The 26,746-nt window shown below is 58.5% G+C and overlaps 2 protein-coding genes across 4 annotated transcripts; one reads left to right on the top strand and one right to left on the bottom strand.

The window, feature by feature from the left end:
- Positions 1-4,668: 4,668 nt before the first annotated feature.
- On the top strand, positions 4,669-16,968 carry PTBP1 (polypyrimidine tract binding protein 1). Of its 2 annotated transcripts, XM_063109205.1 has the most exons (14): positions 4,669-4,751; positions 6,258-6,288; positions 9,957-10,032; positions 10,418-10,590; positions 10,697-10,843; positions 10,944-11,114; positions 11,191-11,476; positions 11,804-11,881; positions 12,714-12,862; positions 14,129-14,162; positions 14,614-14,706; positions 14,797-15,013; positions 15,256-15,333; positions 15,411-16,968. In XM_063109205.1, the coding sequence occupies exons 1-14, from the start codon at positions 4,744-4,746 to the stop codon at positions 15,541-15,543; spliced, it is 1,674 nt and encodes a 557-aa protein (XP_062965275.1). In that variant the 5' UTR covers positions 4,669-4,743; the 3' UTR covers positions 15,544-16,968. The 2 variants fall into 2 exon arrangements, with proteins under 2 accessions (XP_062965275.1, XP_062965276.1); XM_063109206.1 differs by lacking the exon at positions 11,804-11,881.
- Positions 16,969-17,587: 619 nt separating this feature from the next.
- PLPPR3 (phospholipid phosphatase related 3) lies at positions 17,588-26,181 on the bottom strand. Of its 2 annotated transcripts, XM_063109204.1 has the most exons (7): positions 26,110-26,181; positions 20,116-20,301; positions 19,892-20,033; positions 19,606-19,801; positions 19,407-19,464; positions 19,143-19,316; positions 17,588-18,937 (listed from the first exon to the last, which is right to left on the bottom strand). In XM_063109204.1, exons 1-7 carry the CDS (start codon positions 26,179-26,181, stop codon positions 17,588-17,590), a joined length of 2,178 nt encoding a protein of 725 aa, XP_062965274.1. The 2 variants fall into 2 exon arrangements, with proteins under 2 accessions (XP_062965274.1, XP_062965273.1); XM_063109203.1 differs by having other exon boundaries at positions 19,143-19,464.
- Positions 26,182-26,746: the final 565 nt, after the last annotated feature.

The following is a 26,746-nucleotide window of genomic DNA, read 5'->3' as shown; positions in this document are numbered from 1 at the left end:
ACCCCACCCCCTTCCCCAGCTCCCTGCAACCACCAATCCACTTTCTGTCTGTGGATTGGCTCTGGACATTTCATACATGGAATCACACACTGTGTGGCCTTTTGTGTCTGGTGCCTGTCACTGAGTGTGATGTGTTCAGGGTTCGTCCACGTGGCAGCGCGTGTCGGAGCCTCGTTCCTTTTCATGGCTGAGTCATATTCCAGTGTGTGGATGGACCACGCTGTTTGTCCGTCCATCTGTTGATGGACACTTGGGTCGTTTCCACTTTTGGCTGTTGGACTCGTGCTGCTGTGGACGTGCACGTACAAGTCATTATGTGGACGTACATTTTCATTTCTCTTGGGTGTACGCCTGGGAGCGGAATCACCGGGTCACGCGGCAACTACACGTCGGCCGTGTGAGGGGCGGCCAGACCGCTCGCCCTTCCACAAGTCCGTCCTCTTTGGGAGTTCCCCGCATGGCAGCACAGGCCGGCAGCCTGGGAGAGCACAGGCAGCTCACTCGACCTCTCTGGGCCTGCGTTTCCCTGGGGAAAGGAGATGAAAATATTTTCTACCCAGAAAGAAAGAGTTAAAACAGGAAAAGGTTTAGGGAGGGGCCCTGCACTAGCTCGGCTCCCACAGGGGTGTGGATCTGGCTGGGGGGTGGGGTGGGGTGGGGAGAATTGTTTCTCGCAAGGTCTGGGGGGAGGGGTGGGTTGGGGCAGGGGCTGGGTCTGGCCTGATAAAGGCTGTGGATTTTCCTCTTTCCCCTGAGGGCCTGGGGTTAGGGGGAAGGGAGAAGCTGGTTTCCCTGAGGTCTGGGGATGGGGGTCCTGGGACAAAAAGATCCTTGAGACGTGACCATGACAATTCAGGGGAAGGACTCTAGGAATTCCCATCTTGCAGGGAAAGGGGACCCTCCTTGGGGTGGGGGCTGGGCAGAGCCTGGCAGGCATAGAGAGGAACGAGGCCTGGGCCTGGGGCTCTCCTGGAAGCTTCTCCTGTACCACCCTTCTCCACCCAAATTGGAGGGGTGGGACCAGCCTGGAGCCTTGGGCTGAGAGGCAGATTCCACTCTGAGTACAGTGAGGCTTGGGAGGCCCAGGAGCTGCTGTGAAGAGCTTGGGGTAGCCTTGTTCACCAACCCCCCAGCCCCGCCCCAAGCTCGGTCCAACAGAAACCTGGGAAATGGGCCGGAGAGGGGAGCTCAGATGTCGGGTGACTCTCCCAAAGCCAGGCCCTGGATTCCCGCCCTGTTAATTTTGTAATCAAGGCAATAAAGAAACATATTCTAAAACAATTAAACCATTTCCACTTGAAACAAAGGGCAAGGCCCCTGGGGAGGAGGGACTAGCCTAGCCCTGCCCCCTCATTTTGACAAAGGGGTAAACTGAGGCATGCCCCTTCTCTTTCCTCCCCCTGCCAGACCTTAGCAGGCCCTGTTCTTTGAGTTTTAGTGGCTTTGAGGGCCCTGGATGCCCCAGGCTCTACCCTCTTTGTCCCTCACTCCCGCTTCGGTCAGGGTATGGTTTTCAGTACAGTCACAGGCAAACCCACGTGTTTCTCAGACACAAGGTGAGCACAGCCCGTGCACCCTGAATCATTCATGAGTGAGCAGCTGGCAGGGCTGGGGATAGGATTCGAGAAGACAAGAGGGGCTGGGCCCTGCTCCCTAAATAAATCAGGTGCAAACCCTCACCCTTGGGCAGGCACCTTCCCACACTGGTATTCTGCATGGGGATAACTGAAGTGTAAAACACTGGGACCCTAAGCCTTGGTTACTGTAAGGCCAGCCCAAGAAGGACACCAAGCCTCAGGTGACCTGGGGGGATCCTGGACTAGGCCCCTGCCTCAATAATGAAGGGCATATGGGGAACCCTTTCTCATATTTTCTAGCTTCAGACGGGGTATTGGCCTGGGTGGTAGCTCTCCCAAAGATACATCCATCTCCCAATCTCCTGATATCTGTGAACACGACTTTATTTGGAACAAGGGTCTTTGCAAATGCAATTAAGGGTTTTGAGATGAAATCATCCTGGATTATCCAGGCAGATCCTAAATCCAATGACATGTGTCTGTATAAGACACAGAGGAGGGCTGGCCGGTTAGTTCAGTTGGTTAGAGTGTGGTGTTGGTAAAACCAAGGTCTGGTGTTCGAACCCTGTGCTGACCACCAGCCATAAATACATAAATAAAAATAAAAAAACACAAAACAGAGGACATGGACACAGAGGAGAAACCCCAGAAAGATGAATGCAGAGACTGGAGTGATGCAGCCACAAGCCAAGGGACTCCTGGAGCCCCCAGAAACTGGAAGAGATAGGAAGGAGCCTCCCCTGGAGCCTCTGGTGGCAGCATGGTTCTGCCCCTCCTTGATTTCAGACTTCTGGTCTCCAGAGTTGAGAGAATAAAATCTGCAGTTTTAAGCCATCCAGTCTGTGGGACTTCATTATAGGTAGCCCACCCCTACCGGTCAGGGCCTTTGCTTCTTGGTGCCTCTGAAGGTGGTAATTAGCTTGGATTCTGATCAGGGCAGAGGTTGCTGTGGCCTCCTTCACTGCAGGGCTCCCAGTGTCCAGCAGGATTTAGGGGCTTGCCTGAGATGGTAGGGTGACCCTGTGGCTGAATCTGCTGAAGCCTCCTCCTCTGGCCTCTTGGCTGCCTTGCCAGAGTTTTGTGCCTAGCACTGGGCCTGGCTTCAAATCTATTCTGAAGAGCTGCTCGAAATAAAAGTCATCATCCTCAACTGTTTTAGAGGTCAATGGAGGCTATTCTGGTGAGGAGAACTTTGTGCAAAGGCCCTGGGGTAGGGGCATGAAGGAGGGTCCTGCAGGTTTAGGGTAGAACCTGCCACAAAGGAACAGTCTTACGGAAGAGGCTGCAAATATGGTCAGGAACTGGAGGCGTGGTGGCGTGAGGCCTGCAAGGCAGCAGGTGCACTTGGGATCTTACACTAAGCACAACAGGAGCCTTGGTCATGATGGGAAGTCGATTTTCAAACAATTCTGATGGTTCGGACTCATGCTTCAAACCTGGTGGTCTGCACCAAATGAGGGCTAACCCCTCCCCACTGCCTGCCTGCCTGCTCTAGGGGGTGGGCGGCCCATCCCTGGCACAGGTCACCCAGAGAATGAAGATAAGCAGCTGGCCACAGTGGCACCCGAGGAGCGTGGAGAGGTCCTGCAGGGAGCGAATCCACGGGAATGCACTGGGGCTTCTCCTAAATCCATGGGGACAGTCCTGATTAGCATCCCCAGGCTTCCGATGGCCATCGGCCGGCCGGCATGCTCACGCCAGAGGACCTCACCCAGGGAGGCCTCCGTGGAAATCGGCAGCCGACCTTAATCCCAGCTGGAAGCCTCTGGCACCCGGCGCGCGTCGCAGCTCCAAGGCCCCTGGAACACTGCCAGGCCTGGCCCCGAAGCTGGCTGCTGCCAGGACAACAGCCCTGGTCAGGAACATGAAACCAGCCCGAGAGGCCTCGGCCTCTCCGGATCGAGGGGACAGGGTGTCACATCTCCTACTCTGCAGGCTGGAGCCGGTGACAACCCCCTTCTCCAGCGTTGGCCGCCCTGCTGTGCAGCGTCTGTGCCCAGCCCTGACGCCCGCGGCCCGGGGCTCCCTGGGGCAGAAGGGGCGGGGGCTCACTGCCCACCCTGCCGCCCTCGGCCTGGCTTCACTCCTCATGGTATCAGCGCTTGGGAATATTCGTTTACGGTGTTCGCCTGCTGCGGGGACTGTGCAGGCCCGGGCCTCAGTTTCCCCATCTGTAGGACTGGCAGTCGTCCACTGTGGACGGCCCAGGCCTCAGTTTCCCCATCTGCGGGGTGGGCGGCCCGGGCCTCAGTTTCCCCATCTGTAGGGCTGGGGGCCGTCCGCTGTGGGCGGCCCGGGCCTCGGTTTCCCCATCTGTGGGGCTGAGAGCCGTTCACCGCGGTGCGGACCGGGCCTCGGTTTCCCCATCTGTGGGGCTGACGGCCGTCCGCCGCGCGCGGCCTGGGCCTTACTTTCCCCCTCCCTGCAGCCAGCGGGGCGGGCCTGGAGCGAACAAAGGACGGTGGGGGTGGGCCCTGGTCACGCGAACCCGCAGGCTCCGCGGCCAGCCGTGGAAACAGCCCGGGCGCGTCGGGAACGCGCTGGGGTCTCCACCGCCCCGCGCGCTAACCCGGGGAGAACCGCCGACTTCGAATCAGAAGTTTGGGCCATGCGCCCACAAACAAGATGGAGCCAGCAGGTTTCCTGCCCGACTCCAGGATGGAGACACACTTCCCCTTATCCTCACGCCCCAGGGGGGAAGCCCTGCCCGCTTGCAAGATGGCGGCAGCCTGGGGCGAGCACGCTTCCCGCCGCCTGACTCGCCACGTACCCACTCTCAAGATGGCTTCTCCGCAAAGCCACGCGCCAGACGGCCGCACGCTCACTGGCTCAGATGCCGTCACGTGCTCTCACCCTGCCTCCCCTCTCCGGACTTCACAGCCCGTTTCCGCCTTCAGCCCTGACGGACGGCCATTTCCCCCAATAGTAGGCTGCCATTCCTATTGGTCCCACCCCTAGAGTGGCCGTCTGGCCACTGGGAGACTCTGGCAGGGGACAGCGGGATCCGCCCCACCCACTGGCCGCGGCGGCAGCCAATGGGCGGCGCGCGCGGGGGCCGTGTGCGGGCGTCTCCGCCATTTTGTGAGTCTATAACTCGGAGCCGTTGGGTCGGTTCCTGCTATTCCGGCGCCTCCACTCCGTCCCCCGCGGGTCTCCTCCGTGTGCCATGGACGGGTGAGTCGCGCTCCAACCCGCGCCCCGCCGCCCCTCCGCGCTCCAGTCCTGGCCCCGCCGCCACCCGGGTCCCCGGGGCTGCTCCCGCCGACGCCCGGGCCGCGGGGCCTCCCATCCCCCTCCGCGTGGCGCGCGGGAACCGGGCCGCGGTACGGGCGGGGGGCATCCCGGGGTCGGTGGGGCTCTGGGGGGCATCCCGGGATCCGGATCCCCGCGTCCCATCTCGAGCTCCCGCGGTGGCACCGCGAGCCCCCACCCCGAGTCTTTTCCGCGTTCCCCCCCCCCAACTCCTCGCGCGGTCCCGAGCGCTTTGCGCTTGCCCCGCCTCGGCGCCGCGTGGCCCTTCGCGCTTTCCGTCCGTCCCCGCGCGCGCACGCGCCGCCCTTCCCGCGCCCTGGCTGGTCCCCGCGCGCGTGCGCAAAGCGTCGCGCGACCGGCAGTCCTCCCAGGGCGCGTGCGCGGCCCTCGTCGGGGGCGCGCCCTTCCCGCCGCGCGGACTCTGCCCCGGACCCCGGCCCTGCCGAGCCCCGCGCGGGAGGGCATGGGGCAGTCCCGGGGCGGGGCGTGTGCCGGCCCCTATCCCCTCCCCTTCCCCGGCGTCGGTTTCGATCCGGGGGGAAGCGATGGGTCCGCTGCAGCCGAAACCGGTCTGGGGAGCGCAGCGCCTTCCGCGTCGGTGTGGGTGGGCCTTCCCGGGAGCCCTCCCCGGCTCGAGCACGCCGCGGGTGCGAGGAAGGGACCGCGGGTTTCCTGGGTTGTGGGCGACCCCCAACGGCTCAGGTAGCGGGCCGGGCCCGCGTGGGGCTGGCCGGCACGCGAGGCTGAGGGGCTGCGGGGCCCGGGCGGCCTCGCGTTCTTCCCGCCTCCGTGGAGGCTTCCTGAGCCGGGGAAAGTCCAGTCGGGCGGGGCCGGGGTTGATGAGTAACTCGGGCCTTGTTCCGTATAGAGTCTGTTCACTTTAGTTTCCACCAGTCGGTTCACCAGTCGCCACCTTCCTTCGCAGTGGCTTAGGTTCCACTAATGAGTGTTGAGAGTTACCTTCTGGAGGGAGATCCCACCCCACCCCGGGCGGAAGCTCTGACCTCAGGGCCTGAGTTTGCCTGCTCCTCCGCCTTTCCCAAGCATTCCCAGTTTTACAGAAAGCAACCAGCAGGCGGCGTCTCTCCTGGGCTTTTAAAGGGGGTGTCTTTTGTCTTTGGACCTCTGGTGCTGTGGCCCAGAGGCGGGGCCTAGGGTCCTGCTGGGAGGGAGGGGCGCTCAAGGACAATGATGGCTCCTTTTCAAGTTGAGATTAAATGGACAGCTCACTTCCCTGCCCTTCTGAGCTTTCTGGCCGGTGGGGGGGGGGGTCCTGTGCAGCCAGAGGGAGCCCCGCTGTGGCAGCTGCAGGAACCTCTGGGCTCTCCTGGCTCTGTGGTCAGGGCTGGTCCCTCCTGGCCTTTTAGCCTTTTCCTGCTGCTGAACAGCACATCTCACTAACTTTTCCCTTTTTCTCTCTCTCTACAGCATTGTCCCAGATATAGCAGTTGGTACAAAGGTAGGCACTGCTCACTTTGTTTCTTGGTTTTGCGTGGTCATCCTCTGACCCCGTTGCCATCCCCTTCTGTGCTGGTTTAAACTGGAGAGTGCTGTTTCATTCCTAAAGCGCCACTCCCCTGGTTTACCATTTCGATCCTGGCAATAAGGTTTGCTGGTCAGGAGCTCTTAAAAACGTGACAAGTTTGAGCCTTGTCAGCTCCAAAGTGTACGATTCCAGGTTGTCAAGTGAGTTTCCAATGGTTTGGGTTTCGTGGCTGGCCCTTAGTTCAGAATCTGACCTACTCTTTGTGTTTTATTCTCAGCAGTAAAGACACTGCTGGCCCCACAAGTTGGGAACCTCCTGCCCTGAAATTCAGAGCTGGCAGGAATTCTGTTTTGGAGTAGGACGTCTGATCTCTGGGCTGCTAAGGATAATGTTTTGGGTTTTGATAGGAAGAGTCACCTGAGTGGAGGGGGAGTCTGGTCATAGCCTGAGCATTTTGGGGCATTTAGTGGTTGCTTTTGACAGTGTGTCTTTTGGTGGCATCATGATTAGCATAACATACTGTTAGAACCTCTGCAGGTGACTGCTGCTCTGAGATGTTCACAGCGTGTTCTGAAGTGAGGCAATGTGAAGGTGCTGTAGCCTGCTACTTGCAAGCCATAAATACTTGAGTGTTGAGGTGGTAACTGGTAGGTAGTCGAGTACAGAGCTGGCAGGGTGCCCTTTCCCCCCACAGGAGGTAGGAGGCAGCCTGTGGCTTTTTTTCTCTCCCGGTTGACCAGACTCGAGGAAAGGGGTCAGAATTGGCAGTGTGAAGGACGGGAAGGTCTTCAGGCTTCATGGTCAGCACCGTGCTCGTCAGCTAGCTAAGGATTTGGTCGTTGTAGCAGTTGCTTTTTACCTGACAGTTCTTGCTGTTGGTGGGAGTTTGGGGGGCTCCCCGTCCTGGGGCTTGTCCCCTAAGGGCCCACTGCAGGGTGACCCTTTGGACATCCTGAGCCAAAGGGCCAGCTGGTTTCTGGTCCGGTCAGTGGTGCCTGGGCCTGGTTTTGTCTTTCCCGAGTGGACTGCTGGCTTTACAGGCAGCCTGCCCTGATCTTCCTGCAGATAAAACCTGTTTGTTCAGTGGTGGGAGGAGGGAGAGGGACTTTCATCCACAGCACTTGTAACAAACGCTGAATGTCTGGCTTGCAAATAATCCTTCTCCTGGCTTCTGTGGGAGATACACCAGGGGCTGTCCTTGGAGCTCGAGCCCATCCTCTCCTATCCATAGGGGGGGGCTTGTTGGTCTGGATGTGGAAGCCAAACCTGGACAGGATAGAACCGTGAAGGCTCTGGTGGGTGAAGTACCTGCCATCTGGCAGGGCTGCCCTCCCTCAGCACGTCTCCAGCAGGCCCTGACTAGAGGGCAGACTGGTGTGGCTGCTTCCGGTTGTGGTCTGGGTGCCCAGATAACCCCGCCACGGCCGATCTGTGCCCACAGTTCGCCACAGTTGTCCTTCATCCCAGGGTTAGAGTAGGCTCATTCCATAAACGAGCAGGGCTAGAGGATTGGGTAGAGTTGCTGCCTTAGAGTCGGTTGGCTCTTGACTAGGCAGTAGGCATTCGCTGTGGCGCGTCTAGATGCAGCCTGTGCTCAGCAGCAGTCGCATACTTAGGAGACTCTTCCTGTTGATGCTCAGTTCTCGTTGGAACAGGTGCCAGGCAAGACCCTCCAGTTGTGCCACTGGGCCTCACATGTGGCCTGACTCCTGTGCCCTCCAGGCCCCTGCCCTGCTGGCCGCTGCCTGCACCTGGCTGTCCCCATGCTGCGGGTACTATGAGTACACTGGGCCTGTGTGGGCCCCAAGTGGGCAAGAGTCTGCCTACCATGGACGGTTGTGGGCACGCTATGCCGTTTGCCCATGGGAACACGATTAGGCTTTGGGCAGGCGGCCAAGAATGCTGCTCCGAGGAAACCCTGGCCCCGCCCACCACTCCAGGCAGAGGCAGAAGCCAAGATGCCCTTTTTAAGGTTTGCAGCCACCACATGGGGGCCTGGCCCCCGCCCAGCTCAGGGAGGACTGGCCTCTGCTGTCCTAGGCCTTTGAGCTGCAGGAGGCAGGGGTGTGGTCATGGGGAGCTGCGGAAGTGGCTTCCTGTGGGTTAGACAGAAAGTTCTGGGTTGAGGCGCTGATGGCCTTCCTGCCTCTGCGTGTAGCAGCCCCTTACTCGTGCACAGGAAAGGCCCGTTCCAGCCTGGTCCTCTGGAAGTGAGGGGTGAACAGAGGGTTTGTTTCTAACCTTCCGCTTCGTTTGTGTCCAGTCTGGACCTAGAAGCCGTCCCTGGCTCTATTCTTTCCTTGGTTCTGGAGCCCTTTGGGGGGGGGGGTAGTGGGCACAGTTTGAGCAGTCCCCAGTTCCAGTCTTTGCGACTTCCTTGTACGCGGGCACTTGCAGGCTTTGTCTCAACACTGGAGGCCGCCTGCCCAGGTGGCACTGGCTCCTGTCTGTGCTCACAGTTGTTCATGCTGCTGCTTCTGAGGAGACGTGTGGGAACCTTGGGTTCCTTCCACCTGGTCTCCAGACCTGGCTGCCCATGACAGGTGGCGCGGGCGGAGATGCACAGGGCTCCAGGTATTTCCGAAGGGGCAGGTCACTCAAAAGGCAGGTTAAGGAAGGAAGGGGGAGAGGGTTCTGCCCAATTGCAGTGACCAAAGGAGCCCCTGCTGTCCTTTGGGGGGGGGTGCAGGGGTGACAGAGCCCTCCGCTGGACCTAGTTTCCTGTGTCCTGGTTCCTCAATCCCTGGTACAGCCGCAGCTGCATGAACTCCTGATTGGGGAGATAGGCTCTGCTCTCTTGACCAGGACAGCCCCACAGCCCCAGGTAACCAGGAGCAGACAGGCAGCCCAGGGGTGGGCTCAGGTGTCCCCTGGGGCTGCAAGGGGCCAAGGTTTGAAGGTGTATTTTGGTCCTGTGCTTTAGGGCTCTTAGACCTGAGTTTTTGTTTTCTGTGTATCTAAGGACTGTAGCCACATCATCTCTGGTTTCACTTTTTGAATGAACTTGTTCAGTGTCTTCTTTGAGCCTCACGGGAGTGGGGGGGTTGTCAGCTTTCCAGGGCCCAGGATCAATCTCCTCATGTAGTTCTCAGGATATAATTAATTAGATTGAAACTATGAGTAAACACATTGAGGGGGGCAGTTTGGGAGCCACCCTCGGCTGCCTGTCACTGGATAGTGCTGCCTGCTACGTGAAGAGGTAGTGTTTCTAGTCACTTGCAAGTGTGGCGGGCTGAGGGTCCAGTTTCTGTAGGCAGCTGGAAAGTAGGACAAGCTCCAGCAGCTGGAGAGTCCGTGAGGGCTGAGGCATGGGGTTTGTTTGTCCTGCGGCTGTCAGCACCCAGGCTGGCCACCAACCTCAAGGTGCAGGGCTGCAGACAGGGCAAGGGAGTGCCACCCTTGAGGCTGGTGGTGTGAGGGCCCCGGCCTGTGGTCAGTGTCCACAGCAGAGTTGGACATGGGAACAGTGTTTGCAAAAGGCCCCTGGCCCCCATGCTGGCAAAGTGTCCCCCAGGGTCTCCCAAGGCTGGAAAAAAAGCGGTGTCTTGGGATTCGTTCCTGTGTGTATGTGTGTGTCCGTGAGGACTCAGGGCCAGGCTGGAGTTACGGGTGGTTCATATTTTTCCTTCTCTCTCTCCTAGCGGGGATCTGACGAGCTTTTCTCTACTTGTGTCACTAACGGACCCTTTATCATGAGCAGCAACTCCGCCTCTGCAGGTAACCCGGTCTGTTTTGTGGGGTTTTTCCTTATGCATTGAGGTTACGTTCCAGTTGTTTCACTGGGCTCCAGTGTGTCTGCTGCACTGCATGCTGCAGCAGCCCACAGTCCACGTCCACGTTGGTCATGCACTGCAGAGGGTTCTTAGGGCGACATTTGGCATCTGGACTTGTGCTTAGATTTGCGGGGTGGATTCTTACAAACTTAGATCCTGGCAGTTTTGACCTGGAGCCCCGAGGTTCACACGCAGCTTCCCCAGCTCCCACAGGCAGGAAGGCAGCTGCAACTTTGAGGGAGAAGGGCCCTTGCTCTGTGGGGCCCTGCCTGTGACTTTGTGCGTCTCAGGGTAAGCCCTACGTGAAACCTGCCCTCTCCTCTTTTTAGCAAACGGAAATGACAGCAAGAAGTTCAAGGGTGACAGCCGAAGCACCGGTGTCCCCTCCAGGGTGATCCATATTCGGAAGCTTCCGAGTGATGTCACCGAGGGGGAGGTCATCTCACTGGGACTACCCTTCGGGAAGGTTACCAACCTTCTGATGCTGAAAGGGAAGAACCAGGTACCTGCCTGCCCTGGTGCCCTTGTGGGGGTCTAGGCACCGCCTGGCTTCTGCTGGGGTGTGGCTCGAGGAGTGGGTGCGGGGTGGCTCATGGCCTTTCCCACAGGCCTTCATTGAGATGAACACAGAGGAGGCTGCCAACACCATGGTCAACTACTACACCTCCGTGACACCCGTGCTGCGTGGGCAGCCCATCTACATACAGTTCTCCAACCACAAGGAGCTCAAGACCGACAGCTCCCCCAACCAGGCAGTGCGTAGGCTTTGCGGGTGGGGCTGGCACAGCCCTGGGGGCCTTGGGGGTGGGTGGGCTGGGGAGACTCACGGGGGACTCACGGTGGTGCCTCCCGCAGCGGGCCCAGGCAGCCCTACAGGCAGTGAACTCTGTGCAGTCGGGGAACTTGGCCTTGGCTGCCTCAGCTGCTGCCGTGGATGCGGGGATGGCGATGGCTGGCCAGAGCCCTGTGCTCAGGATTATTGTGGAGAACCTCTTCTACCCGGTGACACTTGATGTGCTGCACCAGGTGAGGCCCAGGGGGTGGTGGCAAGTACCTGGGATGGGGTGGGCAGGGCTGGAGCTCACAGTGTCTCTGTCTGCAGATTTTCTCCAAGTTTGGCACAGTTTTGAAGATCATCACATTCACCAAGAACAACCAGTTCCAGGCACTGCTGCAGTATGCTGACCCCGTGAGCGCCCAGCATGCCAAGCTGTCCCTGGATGGGCAAAACATCTACAACGCCTGCTGTACGCTGCGCATCGACTTCTCCAAGCTCACCAGCCTCAACGTCAAGTACAACAATGACAAGAGCCGTGACTACACACGCCCAGACCTGCCCTCCGGGGACAGCCAGCCCTCACTGGACCAGACCATGGCGGCTGCCTTCGGTAAGATGCCATCTGCCGTGGTGCCGCGGTGTGCAGAGCAATGCCTGGCCTGGCCCCACAAGCTGGGCATGTGGGCTGGGGACAGGCTGCGTAGCTCAGTCAGCACCCAGGAGGCCCCGGCGGCACCAGGGAGACTCAGCTCCTGCGGCTGTTTGCACAGCCAGTACAGCACAGTCTGGTGCACCCCCGCGTCTGGATGCACGGTCCCTCCGTAGAGCAGCGGATCTGCCCGCTCACGCTCTCCCGGGAGGGGGTCACGCCGCGCACACAGCAGGCGCCCGCGGTGGAGGCGGTGGGTGCGGTGGTTAGTCTCTCGTTTGTTCCTAGGTGCTCCGGGTATAATCTCAGCCTCTCCGTACGCAGGAGCTGGGTTCCCTCCCACCTTTGCAATTCCTCAAGCCGCAGGTACTCGATCTCCTGACCCCAGCCGCCTGTGCATGCCCACACACCTTCCCACGCAGCTCCGCTTCCACGGGTGCCCGCGGGCCGGTCACTAGTGAGCGCCAGACCACGGGGACCCCTTCCTGGGAGAGGGGCAGGCAGTTCAGTGCCCCATGCCCACAGAGGAGGCCCATGTGGACAGGACAGGCCTAGGACAGGGCTGAGAACAGCCAGCGTCGGCCATCAGTTCTGGCGAGGAGCTGCTAACTGCACAGTCTTTGTGGTCTGGTTCCCTTCAAGCACCTCGGGGCGAGGACCAGGACGGACATTGGTGGAGGGATGTGTCCCTAGTAGATTGAACTGAGAGCCTGGTAAGCGAGTGGCCTCAGGCTGAGAGGAGCATGAGCCGGCGCCGTGGGCGGCAAGCGTGTGTGGCCCACGCCCTCCCGCTTTCCTCCTGGGGCCAGTGGCCCCACCTGAGTGTGGAGTCGCAACTCATCTGTGTGCTCATCCACGAGCAGTGCGTGCCATCCGTGTGCCCGTCTGCATGGAGGAAGGGTTGCCGGCATGTGTGCACGGCCCTGGCGTTTCCCGTGCAGGCCCTGCTTGCAGAGGGCCCTTGTCTGCATTTAAGGAACGGAAGCTTTTGTGCTGTTCGGGCGCATGCAGACGGGGACAGACCCAGCACAGTCTTATGCTGTGTGCACTAGCGGGCAGGCGGCGTGGTGTGGCTGTGCATGGGGTCCAGGGGACCCCAGGGCCCCACCTGTGGAGGCAGGTCCCGCCTCCCGCCACGGTGCTCAGTGGTAGAACGAGAGCAGCACTGGTCACCTCCTGACCATCTTTTCTTTTCCAGGCCTTTCTGTTCCTAATGTTCATGGTGCCCTGGCCCCCCTGGCCATTCCATCGGCAGCGGCAGCGGCGGCCGCAGCAGGCCGGATCGCCATCCCAGGCCTGGGAGGGGCAGGAAATTCCGTCTTGCTGGTCAGCAACCTGAACCCAGAGGTGAGCGGAGTTTTCTTCTAGGCTCGTCCTGGAAGAGCCAGCAGAGGGTGATGTGCTCAGTTTTGGGTCATAGTGGCCACACTGCAGAGCAGGGGGCGCTGGGGTCAGCCCCTACCCCGCTTTGTCTGCACCCTGTCCTCCTGCAGCTCCCATTCTGCTGATGGCACTCACATTCTCCTTTCCCAAGATTGCTTTGAGTTTTCCTATTTTCCTTAACATCTTGATTTGCATTTTCAATTCTATGATGTTGAGAGTTGAAATATTTCTTGTTCCACTAAGGCAATCTTAAAATTAATTGGGAGCCGAGCAGGGCGCAGCGTACGTAAGCAGACCCTGCCAGACAGGTGGCTTGTCACAGGGCCCTTGCTGGGGCAAGGACACCCTGCAGGCTACAGGCAGAGGCGACAGGTGTTTAAATAGTGAACTTGTATCCATCAGAATAAATTTGGCTGGGGACAACTTGGATAAGGTGTAAAGGCTCAAAATATTTAACTCTTGACGGATGGGAGGAGTGTTCGGTCAGCATTTCAGACCATGTTCTTTATCTGTCTGAGACTCCTGTGGCTTTCCTGAGGCTCCTGCCTCCTGCGATGAGCTCTGGCTGTCCGCCCAGCTCCTCCTGGGCTAGATGTGTAGTGAAGCCTGAACTAACAGACTCAAACTTCACTCCATTGCTGTGTAGTCGTGTGGAGACTTGTCTGCCGCAGTGGAGGGCGACAGGACTGCTGTGGTGGGCCCCTCGCCTGTGGCGGCAGTGTGGGGTTCAGCCCTCCTGGAGCCGCCCGAGCAGTACTGTCCCCCACGCTGTCGGAGCAGAGGTGCTTTTCTTTATCGCCGTGTTCCACGAGGGAGAGCCCATGAGCCTGTGATGTGTGTGGCGCGCGTGACTGGTGGACACTGCGTTGTTTCCTTACGTATTTACTGACCTGTGTTTTTTGCTACTTTTTTTCTTTTCTCCCCTTCCCCTTTCCCAATTTTTTTTCTTGCCCTGATCCGGAATTTCTTTGCCAACTGACTGCACGGTTCTTCTGCTTCCTGTTGTTGCTTGAAACAAAACAAAAACATAAATAAATAAAAACAATTCCCCCTCAAACCCTGCTCTCCGGAAACCAACCTGCCCTTGAATATTAACATCCTGACAACTTCATCATCCATCAACCTGCACGCCTGCGGGGACTGTCTTCCTCGTGGTGGACGATGGGCACTCGCCCCTGACCTCTCCCTCTCCCCTGTCCCTTCGCTGCCTTGCTCTGCTGTCCTCTAAAGAGAGTCACACCCCAAAGCCTCTTTATTCTTTTCGGTATGTTATCATTCACACTTTTATTACCTTGTTTTCATTTAATTGAGATTATTTTACGCCCTAAGACGTACTATGAGTTTGCAGTTTGGCACTCTGATGCACTGTGGCATTCTGCCTCGTTATATGGTTTGCTTTCGGTTTGCGTATTTTATTTTTGGTCCCTTAGATCCGCATGGTTTACCACCCTGCATGCTTTTCGAAGAGTTAAACATGTTGGTAGCATGCTAAAGTGATCATTCTTTGGCAATTTACCTGTCCTGGATTTTATGACTTTTGCGGAACTTAGTGCTCCTGTGAGCGTGCCCTGAGGCTGCTAGTCGCAGGCTCCCAGTAGCAGCCGAGCAAACCCGGCGGGCTGAGCCGAGCCTTGAGGGGTGTGGGGTCTCGGGCTGGTGGGTAGATGGTAGGGGCTGGTGGGAGACTTAGGCCCCTTGTCCCTGGACTTTTGAAGGCGTCTATGGCGACGTGCAGCGGGTGAAGATCTTGTTCAACAAGAAGGAGAATGCCCTGGTGCAGATGGCAGATGGGAGCCAGGCCCAGCTGGGTAAGAGGCTGGGCCAGTGGGCAGAGACCAGGGTGCGGGTAAGCAGGGTGGCTGTGGGGCGCCCGGTCACACCTCCCCTGCTGTCCCTAGCCATGAGCCACCTGAACGGGCACAAACTGCATGGGAAGCCTATCCGCATCACGCTGTCAAAGCACCAGAACGTGCAGCTGCCTCGTGAGGGTCAGGAGGACCAGGGCCTCACCAAGGACTACGGCAACTCGCCCTTGCACCGCTTCAAGAAGCCGGGTTCCAAGAACTTCCAGAACATCTTCCCACCTTCGGCCACCCTGCACCTCTCCAACATCCCGTGAGTCCTGGCAGCCACTGCACTGGTGGGGGTGGGCACAGGTTTTTAGCAGTCACAAAACAGTAAATCTTTGAAATTTTACAAAAGCAGCCTTTTGTATGAAACGTTTACAAAACAAAGATGGGTGAGAAGAGTGAACCTGGCAGGCATCTAGTTTCTTGGAGGCTGCTCTGAGAATGTGCTCTGGAGGAAGTCACTTGGCTGTCCCCAGGCCCCTGGCTCACGGCCCCTGTCTCCCGCAGGCCCTCCATATCCGAGGAAGATCTCAAGATTCTGTTCTCCAGTAATGGGGGGGTCGTTAAAGGCTTCAAATTCTTCCAGTGAGTATGGGGCACACTCTGGTAGCTCCCCGCCCCCACCCCTCCCCAGATGCTGGGCCTGACTCCACATGTTGCAGGAAGGACCGCAAGATGGCGCTTATCCAGATGGGCTCAGTGGAGGAGGCGGTCCAGGCGCTTATTGACCTGCACAACCACGACCTGGGCGAGAACCACCACCTGCGGGTCTCCTTCTCCAAGTCCACCATCTAGGAGGCGTGGACCTCCGCGGCGGGGCTCCCCGGCCACAACTTCCATCATTCCAGAAAAAAGCCACTTTAAAACGCAGCTGAAGTGACCTTAACAGACCAGAGATTTTATTTTTTTAAAGAGAAATCAGTTTACCTGTTTTTAAAAAAATTAAGTCTAGTTCACCTTGCTGACCTTGCAGGGATGGGTGACAGCTCAGGCTCTTGGTGACTGGCGGCAGGAGTCCACCGCCTGACACTGGGCCAGACCCGCGGCCGTGCCTTGTGGGGTGCCCCAGATTGCGGCGCGGCTTTCTTGTGCCTTAAAAATCTGCCTGCCTTGCGGCCATACATCCTGTGGGCCTTCCGGGGAAGCAAGGGGACGGGCCAAGCTTGGGTCATGGTGGAGCGGCCCGTGGGCTCCTGCACGATCATGTGCTTGCTGGCGGGAATCTGCCCAGCTCCCCATCCTTTTAATCAAGTGACATGATTTCCCCGTCCCACCTCTAAGTGACCAGGTGCCCCCACGCAGCCCAGGCCCGAGGGTGCGTTCCCCAGCTGCTTCAGCTTTGGAGCTCTTTGCTGCAGCCTGTGTTTCCTCTGACAGCTGCAGACGGCTGTGCGTAGCAGTTTCCAGACGACCAAATATTCTAACCTTTTTTTCATTTATATGCAACAGAAATAGTTTTAAGTAACTTTTTATAGCAAGATGATACAATGGTATGAGTGTAATCTAAATTTCTCCTTGTGATATTTCTTGTATACTGTACTTTTATTTTATTCCTTGTAATTAAGTCAGGCAGGATCCAGTTTCCAGAGAGCAGGCGGGGCCGGCTCACGGGTCCCTTCTCAGAACCCCCGCTTTGGGGCACCTCTGCCTTCCTCGTGCCCAGCCACTTGCCTTACTCCACACCCCACTCGCAGTCTGCCTAGAAAACAAGCGTGCTAGATGTGTTCGGGGTTCTTTTTTTCCTGCAAATTTTGGACCAAAGTTTTGTTCCGTTTTTTTGTCTGCCTCTGATGCTGGGACCCCCGGTGGTGGGACTGACGTCAGGTCTTAACTGTCCTCCTCTCGCACGCCCTCCCTCCAGTGGGGGGGCTCCTTGGATCCCAAGTTTCCATACAGGAGTGTAACGAGGGTGTAAATATTTATAATTTTTTATACCTGTTGAGAGACACGAGGGGCAGCAAAGCACGTTTTTTATGGTGATGCAGATGTATATTTTGATACCAGCAATTACAGGCTCAGTATTGTAACCACGGAGCGAGCAGGGGCCACCGCGCAGTCCACTGCTCAGCCCAGATGGCTTGTAATGCAGAAAGAACTCGATTAAAACCATTTTATAACAAACTTCCACCTCCTCTGTAGACCTCTTCTTTGCTGTCCATTGTGGAAGGCGGTTTGGCCGGTCTGTACCTGGACTTTGAATAAACTCATCTGTATCCTGTGCTTCCGATTCCCCTCATCATTGGGCCTCTCGTCCTCACTGCTGTGTCCTCTGTGAACTCAGCCCCCTCTTCTCTTCTCCAGCTGGGGGTCTCGAGGGCCCTGGTTTTACCCCCATGGGCACTAGTCCTGGGGTCCAGCAGGCTCAGGGGCAGGATGTCCCTGAAGCAAAGGCCTGGTCGCCCTGGGCTGGGTATTTGACCCCCGCCCACCCCACTTTGTGCCCCAAGATCCTCTCCTTGGGATCAGGAGCATGTCCAGCTGGGCTGCACAGGGCCCAGGCCCAGGCCCGGCAGCTCTGCAGCAGCAGGAGAGTTGAACACCTGAGTGAGACGCGGTGCCTGTGGCAGGACATCGCTCTCCACCCAGCTCAAGGTGAAGCCCCCTGAGGCAGCTGCTGCCATCCACACCGAATGACTCAACTTGGGAGCCTATGTTTGTGTATCAGCCTTTTTATTGATTCGACCAGAGTGCTGTGCCCCCAGCCTTGTCCAGCCTTGCCCCAGACCTTGGGGTCTGCCCACCCACCCACCCTGGCCTTACCATACCCTGGCCTTACCATGCCCTGTCCCCCCATGGCCTGCGGATGCCTGATAAATACCTCCCGTCCTGGGCTGGCAGCTCAGTCCTGGAACCTGCGGCCCTGCATCTTCCTGTAGTAGCTCTCAGCCTCCGCCTCACCTGCCTCCCGCTCACCCAGTGCCAGGACCTGCCGCCGCAGCGTCGACTCGCGGCTGGCTGACCCCAGCGCCCCATCAGCCGCGCCCAGTGGGGGCAGCCCCTCACCCGTGGCCAGGTTGACGGTAGCCACAGCCGTGAACCGTGACTCCTCCTGGTCCACATCACTGATGGATGAGCCGGGGGACATACCTGGCGGCTTAGCCCCAGCACGGAAGCCGCGTGCCAGGTCCCCCAGCTCGTACCCGCCCTCGCCCTCTGTACCCTTGGCCCCGCCGCCTGCCGCCTTCCACTCCCAAGGCGCGTTGCCCGCAGACAGGTGGACGACGGGGTGGTGGGGTGCATGCGCATCGATGGTGACGATGCTGGCCGAGTCGCGATCTGACGGCGACCGGTACTGTGAGGAGTCGGAGCTGGCACTGGAGGACGAGGCCGTCTCGGACGCCTTGGGGCCGGGCCCACCCGGGGCCTTGGACATGGCGATCACCTGCAGCAACCGTGGCGGGTTGGCCACTCGGGGCTGCGTGGGGGCCGCAGCCGCTGCCACCCCGCTCTTCTCCGCCACCATGAGCCACTTGGCACGCACCGCAGCGCTGCTTTTGGGGGACAGGCCAGCCCCCACCTGCACCCCCTCCTCGGGGATGTGCACCAGCGGCTGCGGCCCGGCCCGTGGTGGGAGGATGACCCGAGGCCCCAGCCCTGGCCGCGCCTGCACTGTGGGGTAGAGCGAGGGCGGGGCGGGACCCTCCTCCTCCTCTTCCTCCTCTTCCTCCTCGTCCTCGTCCTCGTCCTCCTCCTCCTCCTCTGCCATGGGCTCGGCGGGCGCCCGCAGGTGTCCTGGGCTGGCCTCGTCGGGCAGCCCCAGGCCGCGGCCCTCCAGCGACTTCTGCTTCCACTCGCTGATGAGCTGCTTGGAGCGCGACGCGTCCAGCGGGACGTGGATGGTCATGTGGCGGCGGGCGGGATCGTCCAGCGACGGCGTGCTCACACGTGGCAGCGTGTTGCTGAAGGTCACCATGTGCTCCTTGCCCATGGGACTGCGCGGGGCCAGCAGGTCCACATCCACGCTGGCCCGCTTCAGGCTGCCCAGCGACGTCTTCTCACGGGCCACCGGCCGAGGCACGCCCTCCAGCCGCCCTGGGGGGCCCAGCTCGTCCGTGCTCACCGACTTGTTCTGCTGGTAAACCGAGTCGTGGCCCCGCTGGGTCAGGGCCCGCAGCGCGTCCTTGGTGGGTGCAGGCGCCACTGGTTTCTCTGCAGGCGGGACCTGGAAGTTGCCCACTGCGTGGCAGGCCTGGGGGACACGGGCTGGGCGTGAGGCTGGGGACGCAAACTTTTCCCCACAGGAGCAAATTCAGGCCTCCAGGTCACTGACACTGCTCAAGTCTGAGCCCGTGACATTCCGACCGCAACATCCCAAGAGATGAGACCCTTCAGAGTCCCCTAGGACGAGGCTGTGGCTCCCCCCGCAGACCTCGCCCTCGGACCCGGCCACTCACCAGGTAGGCGGCGATGCCGGCACCGATGAGGAAGCCCGCGTAGACGTCCACGGGGTGGCTGCGGTACTGCGTGATCTGGGTGAGGCCGCAGACCCCTGCGGCGATGGCAAAGGCGAACACTAGGATGGGTTTCAGCAGCTTGGTGGTGTCTGAGATGACCGAGTTGAAGTACATCTGGGGACAGAGCGGGACGGGGTGGGTCAGGACAGCGGCAGGCTCCCAACGGGCCGGTGGCCACGGGCAGGGGCTAGGGGCTGGACTCACCGACACATAGACCGCAGCAAAGGCCGACAGCGTGGCGTGCTGGGACGGGAAGGTCTTCCTGTAAGAGGCATCCAGCATGAGCCCTGCCCGCTCTAGGGCCCCCACCCCTCTCTGTGCCTCGGTTTCCCCCTGTTCACTGGGGTTGGAGGAGTGGGGGGTCATAACGCTCCTGGCCAGGGGGCTTGGGAGGCCGGCTCACCGTGCAGACAGGATGGCATGGGTGTCCTGGCCGGAGCAGATGTCCTGCGTGATGTAGGGGTTGGTCTCGCACGACGTGCCCAGCAGAGTGTAGTTGGGTTTGCAGACGGTGAGGAAGAAAGGCGCGTGGTAGCCGGTGGCCAGCTGGATGACGTCGGTCACCAGGGCCGTGGCACAGAGGCCAAACACGTGGACGCCTGCAGGGCAGGAGGGTCAGGCCGGGCGAGGAAGCTGGGGGCCCCTGTGCGTGGACTTAGGGTGGGGTCGGGGCACTGCGGGCGACTCACCCACAAACCGCACGGTGCGACGCAGGAAGGAGTTGAAGTTGCAGCCGCCGGCGTTGATGCTGCCCTCAGCCCCGCCCGGGCCCCCGCTGCGGCCCCACAGCCGGGACTGCAGACAGTACAGCACGCCCTCGCCGGCCATGATCTGCCGACAGGGAGGTGCTCAGGTGGGCCCCAGGCCAGGGGCCCCACGGGCCGGCCGAGGTCCCCGCGTGCTGGGTACTCACTGAGGCAGCAGGGGCGGCGAATGCCAAGCTGAGCAGCATGAGCAGGGGGATGAGCTCCTCGTTGCTCTCCACATAGGGCATGGACAGTGTGCGGTCGTAGCACTGGAAGCCCACTTTGGCTGGCTTGAAGAGGTCGGTCAGTTCCAGAAAGTACAGGGACACGATGGAAGATGCCACTATGGGCAGCTGCAGGGAGATGGCCGGCCACGGTCACCCCACTATCCCTCCTTAGGTCACCTGTCCATCCCTCATGAATTGAGTCCCATCCACACTTTGCTCACACACCTGTGTAATCCACCCATATATCCAGCCGTTCTCACACCAGAGAATTAACTCATCAGTCCCTGAATTTCTCCACCAACCAGATCATCCCACCCACCCAATCACACATCCAATCACCCATTCATCCACTCATATATTCGTCCATTCACCCAGCCACCCATCCACCATCCATCCATCCATCCACCATCCATCCATCCACCATCCATCCATCCACCATCCATCCATTCACCATCCAACCATCCATCCATCCACCATCCATCCATCCACCATCCATCCATCCATCCACCATCCATCCATCCATCCATCCATCCACCCATCCACCATCCATCCATCCATCCACCATCCACAATCCATCCATCCACCATCCACAATCCATCCATCCACCATCCACAATCCATCCATCCATCCATCCATCCATCCACCATCCATCCATCCACCATCCATCCATCAACCATCCATCCATCCATCCATCCATCCATCCATCCATCCATCCATCCACCATCCATCCATCCATCCACCATCCATCCATCCATCCATCCACCATCCATCCATCCACCATCCAACCATCCACCATCCAACCATCCACCATCCAACCATCCACCATCCATCCATCCATCCACCATCCATCCATCCATCCATCCATCCACCATCCATCCATCCATCCACCATCCATCCATCCACAATCCACAATCCATCCATCCACCATCCATCCATCCATCCACCATCCATCCACCATCCATCCATCCACCATCCATCCATCCATCCACCATCCATCCATCCATCCATCCATCCGTCCACCATCCATCCGTCCACCTTCCATCCGTCCACCATCCATCCGTCCATCCGACATCCATCCACCATCCATCCACCATCCATCCACCATCCATCCACCCATTCACCATCCATCCATCCATCCACCATCCATCCACCCATTCACCATCCATCCATCCATCCACCATCCATCCACCCATTCACCATCCATCCATCCATCCACCATCCATCCATCCATCCACCATCCATCCATCCACCATCCATCCATTCACCATCCATCCACCATCCATTCACCATCCATCCATCCATCCACCATCCATCCATCCACCATCCACCATCTATCTATCCACCATCCATCCATTCACCATCCATCCACCATCCATTCACCATCCATTCATCCATCCACCATCCATTCACCATCCATCCATCCATCCATCCATCTATCCATCCACCATCCATCCATTCACCATCCAGCCATCTATCCACCATCCATCCATCCATCCATCCACCTTCCATCCATCCATCCACCATCCATCCATTCACCATCCAGCCATCTATCCACCATCCATCCATCCATCCATCCACCTTCCATCCATCCATCCACCATCCATCATCCATCCACCATCCACCATCCATCCACCTACCCAACATCCACCATACATCCATCCATCCATCCACCATCCATCATCAATCCACCATCCACCATCCATCCACCATCTATCCACCTACCAAACATCCACCATCCATCCATCCATCCATCTACCATCCATCCATCCACCATCCATCCATCCATCCACCATCCATCCATTCACCATCCATCCACCATCCACCATCCATCCATCCATCCACCATCCATCCATCTACCCACCTACCCACCATCCACCATCCACCATCCATCCACCATCCATCCATCCAACCATCCACCATCCACCCACCATCCATCCACCATCCATCCACCTACCCACCATCCACCATCCATCCATCCACCATCCATCCATCCACCATCCATCCATCCACCCATCCATCCACCATCCATCCATCCACCATCCATCCACCATCCATCCATCCATCCACCATCCATCCACCATCCATCCATCCACCATCCATCCATTCACCATCCATCCATCTATCTACCATCCATCCATCCATCCATCCACCATCCATCCACCATCCATCCACCTACCCACCATCCACCATCCATCCATCCACCACCCATCCATCCATCCACCATCCTTCCATCCATCCATCCATCCATCCACCATCCATCCATCCATCCACCATCCATCCACCATCCATCCACCATCCATCCACCATCCACCATCCATCCACCATCCATCCACCTACCCACCATCCACCATCCATCCATCCACCATCCACCATCCATCCATTCACCATCCATCCATCCACCATCCACCATCCATCCACCTACCTACCATCCACCATCCATCCATCCACCATCCATCCATCCATCCACCATCCTTCCATTCACCATCCATCCATCCACCATCCATCCACCTACCCACCATCCATCCATCCACCATCCATCCATCCATCCACCATCCATCCACCTACCCACCTACCCACCATCCACCATCCATCCACCATCCATCCATCCATCCATCCACCATCCACCATCCATCCATTCACCATCCATCCATCCACCATCCATCCATCCATCCATCCACCATCCATCCATCCACCATCCATCCACCATCCACCATCCATCCACCATCCATCCACCTACCCACCATCCAGCCACACATCCACCCACCCATCCCTCCACTTCATTCATTTCCCTCCAGCCACTCTCACCTTCTTAAAACACCTAGAATAGCAAACACATTCCTGCCTCTGGGCTCCTCCCCTGCCCACTTCTCCCTGCCTGAGTCTTGCTGCCCTTAGACATCCACCTGGTTCCCGGCCCTCTCAGAGGATCCCCACCCAGCCCCCATTTCTCTCTGTCCCTCACTGCTTTATTTTCTCAGGACCCTTCCCCCACGTGTCCATCTACCCTCAGCCCCGAGGATGGTGTCTGGCACACAGCAGGTGCTGAGCGAATGAACAAATTGGTCAAGTCACTCATTTGTGCATCTGTTCTTGTGCACACCCTGGTTTTGTGCCCCCCACGTGCTGGGCACACACATGCATCATGTTCCTATATGATCACACCACCCCGTGAGGGATGAACTAAGCTTCGTCACCCCCTTTTACAGACGGGGAAACTGAAGCTCAGGAAAACTGATCACCTGAGGTGTTATTTACCAGGTGTCATGGGAAGCCCATGACAGAACCCAGTCTTAACCCTTGCCTGGGGACGGTGCCTTAGGAGGGGCCTCAGCCCTCGGTCCAGCCTAGGTGAGGGCACAGGGCAGGACACAGACATCCCGAGAGGGGAAACGCCATAACTGGACATGCAGAGCAAAATCAGGTTCAAAGGAGCTGTATTCATGTCTGAGGAGCATCTATTGAGCACCTGCTACATGCAGGCAGGAGACCTAGGGCAGATGAGTAAGATTAGGGCTGAGTAAGATTAACAGCGTCGGCCTGGGCTGGAATCCTGGTTCCACCGTGGACAGCTGGTAGACCTCCCTGTGCCTCAGTTTCAGCAGCTGTAAAATGTGAATATTAAAGTAGGTACCTACTAGGGCCCTGTGTGAGGACTAGATGAGAAATTAAATTGAAAGAGCCTGGCACACATAAAGCCTTTAGCAAATATGAGCTGCATTATTATTTCCATCATTATCATCTGCTTGATTTGGCTGGGGCCAGCAGACAGCATCTAGCCACAGGAACAGTTTGAGGTACAGCATTAAAAACATTAAATCCTTTAGCAAGAAGGTAGTTTTTAAATTCTCTCACTCCTACCAATGACTCTCCAAATCTCAGGGAAGCGTAGCTGTAGCTTTAATGCCTGGTGAGCATCTGCTGATTAAGCTTGTTAACCCAGGGGTGAGAGGGGTGGGCAGGGCCAGACCCTAGGGAGGGGTCCTCCAGGCACTGGGGAGCCACAGCAGGATTTAGAGTAAGGGAGAGGCAACATCTGATTTTGGCTGCTGGTGGGGAGGATGGATTGTGGGAGGGCAGGGGAAGGTGCAGGAAGCTGGACCACCATGGAGACAGAAGTACTCATGGCCAGGCTTGGGGAGGGGCCAGGGCAGGGCCCCACATCAGAACCCACCACCCCTGGAGGGTTGTAGGTACCTCCTTAATCCCCTCCATCCCCTTCTCGTTTCTTCCAGAGACCCTCAGCCAAAAACAACGAACACCTGAGAACACATCAGGTCCAGAGGAAAATCAATACAGGGACGGCTGGTTGGCTCACTTGGGAAAACATGTTGATGACGACACCAAGGTCAATGCCAGCCACCCAAAGAAGAAAAATAAACGCAAATACAGGTTTTTCACCCGTGAGATGGGTCAAAATCCAAAACACTGCTAATGCACAGTGCTGGTGCAACTGTGGATAAACAGACACAGACATGGCACATAAAATGCTGCAGCCACCGTGGCAGGAACGTGGGGTTCTTTTCCAAAGTGACCAAACGGTGCTTCCCAAGACTTGCTCTTCCTGCGGTTTTACCCTACAGGCAAATTCACTCTTGTGCCAGATGACACGGGCCAGAGGGCTTTTGTTATAGGAACATCTGTGATGACCAACGGTTAGGAAACACCCCGAGCACCCAGCTCCTGGGGGTGACGCACTGACAGCAGAGCACTACAAGGCAGTGAAAAAGGGGTGGTGCCTTTGCATGTGACACTAAGCAAAGATGTCCACTGGAAGAAAGCCAAGGACAGACATTGTCGTTTATTTTATTTATTTATTTTTTAAAGATGACAGGTAAGGGGATCTTAACCCTTGACTTGGTGTTGTCAGCACCACGCTCTCCCAAGTGAGTCACCAGAAATTGTCATTTAAAAAGCAGGGGGAGGGTGCTGGCCGGTTAGCTCAGTTGGTTAAATCGTGGTGCTGATAACACACCAAGGTTTGGGGCTCGACTCCTGTCCCGGCCAGCCACACACGCAAAAAATGCAGGGGTGTGGGGCAGCAAAGAATGGACATAAAGCAATTCCTGAAAAGATTTAAAGACACAAAAAATGAAAATGGGGGTTGCAGGCAGGGGGACTTCTGGGGGAGGGTGCCACCCATCCTAATGAGAATTTAAATGCAATTTTGAAAAACAGATTCACATCGTGGTACTGCCTGTTGGGGAGGAACCCAGTTGCCTGGGGATGAGGTCATGGGTTCCAGGCTAGCAGCCGGCTGTGGGACTCTGCCCGGGGTTCGGTTTCCTCAGGACTGGGGGCCCTGCCCAGACCCCTCTGTAGAGCTGGCTTTTCCTGGAATGTCATCCAAGGATGGCTAAATGCCACCTCGGCCATCCAGAGCACTGAGAATGTGCCAGCTGGCTGCATCTGTCTTTTTTCTTTTTCTGGCCTCGGGCTGGTACAGGGATCTGAACCCTTGACCTTGGTGTTACAACACCTGCCGCTAACCCACTGAGCTAACGGCCAGCCCTAGCTCCAATTTTTAAAACATTCTTAAAGCGCTCGCTGTGTGCCTGGCCAGTCCTTAGTACTTGGTAAATATTAATTCCTATAAGCTCCATTCTACAAATGGGGAAGCTGAGGCTCAGAGAGCTTGGGGGCCCTGCACCAGCCTGGCAAGTAGCAGGAGACGGGTTTTGAACTCAGGCTCTCTGGATTCGCGGCCCAAGTGCTGGAGAAAAACTCTGCACCTGGACCAGCCCCACCCCCTCCAGGCGAGCACCCCAGCACCTGCCCGCAGTTTCCCGCTGCAGCCTTCTCCGCCCCTGAAACTCCTCTTCGATCTACGGAGCCCACCTCCTCTGACCCGCCCCCCCTTCCCCAGGCACCGGGTTCCGCGTCCAGCATGGGGGAAACTGAGGCCTCGCCGCCCCCACGAGCGCGACTCCCTCTCACCTCCACGAAATAGAAGCAGGGCAGGAGCGTCATGCTGTCCTTGGGGGTTTTCTTCTCCTTGGTGGAGATCATGGTGCCGCGGGCGCCACAGGCCGCGGCTGCAGGGGGACAAAGCCGCGGTGGAGACGGGGACGCGCAGCCTGAGCCCCGGGGGGGCCCGCTGACCGGCGCTGGCGGGGGAGGGGCGCGCAGGGATGCGCAAGGCCCGCCCAGGGAAACTGAGGCTGGAGGTCGGGGGGTGTCCCCACGGCCTGCCCCGGCGCACCGCGACCCTGCAAACCAGCCGCTTCCGGGCGCCCCAGCACCCTGACGGGGGTCGGGAAGGGGCTGGGCAGAGAGGGCGGGGCCGGCCTGGCTGGTGGGGGCGTCTCCGGGATGGCGGGGGTCCCCGCGTCAGGGCGGGGCGTGCGGGGGTCTCGTGCCGGGAGGAGGGTGGCCCGGCGGCCCCTCACCTGGCGCGGCCGGCGCTCCGAGGGCGGAGCTGGTGGCCGCGGCGGGGCGGGGGCTGCGACGCGGAGCACAAAGCGCGGCCCCTGCCCGGCGGCGGGAGGAGGGGCCCGGCCCGGAGACCCCCGCGCCCGGCGCGGCGGAGACGCGGCGCGAGGGGCGGGGGCTCTTTGTCTGGGCGCGTCGGGGT

This window comes from Cynocephalus volans, chromosome 10, assembly GCF_027409185.1.
Source record: "Cynocephalus volans isolate mCynVol1 chromosome 10, mCynVol1.pri, whole genome shotgun sequence".
Taxonomy (NCBI): domain Eukaryota; kingdom Metazoa; phylum Chordata; class Mammalia; order Dermoptera; family Cynocephalidae; genus Cynocephalus; species Cynocephalus volans.
Note: the sequence above shows the minus strand (reverse complement) of the source record. Positions and strands in the feature narration are given on the sequence as shown.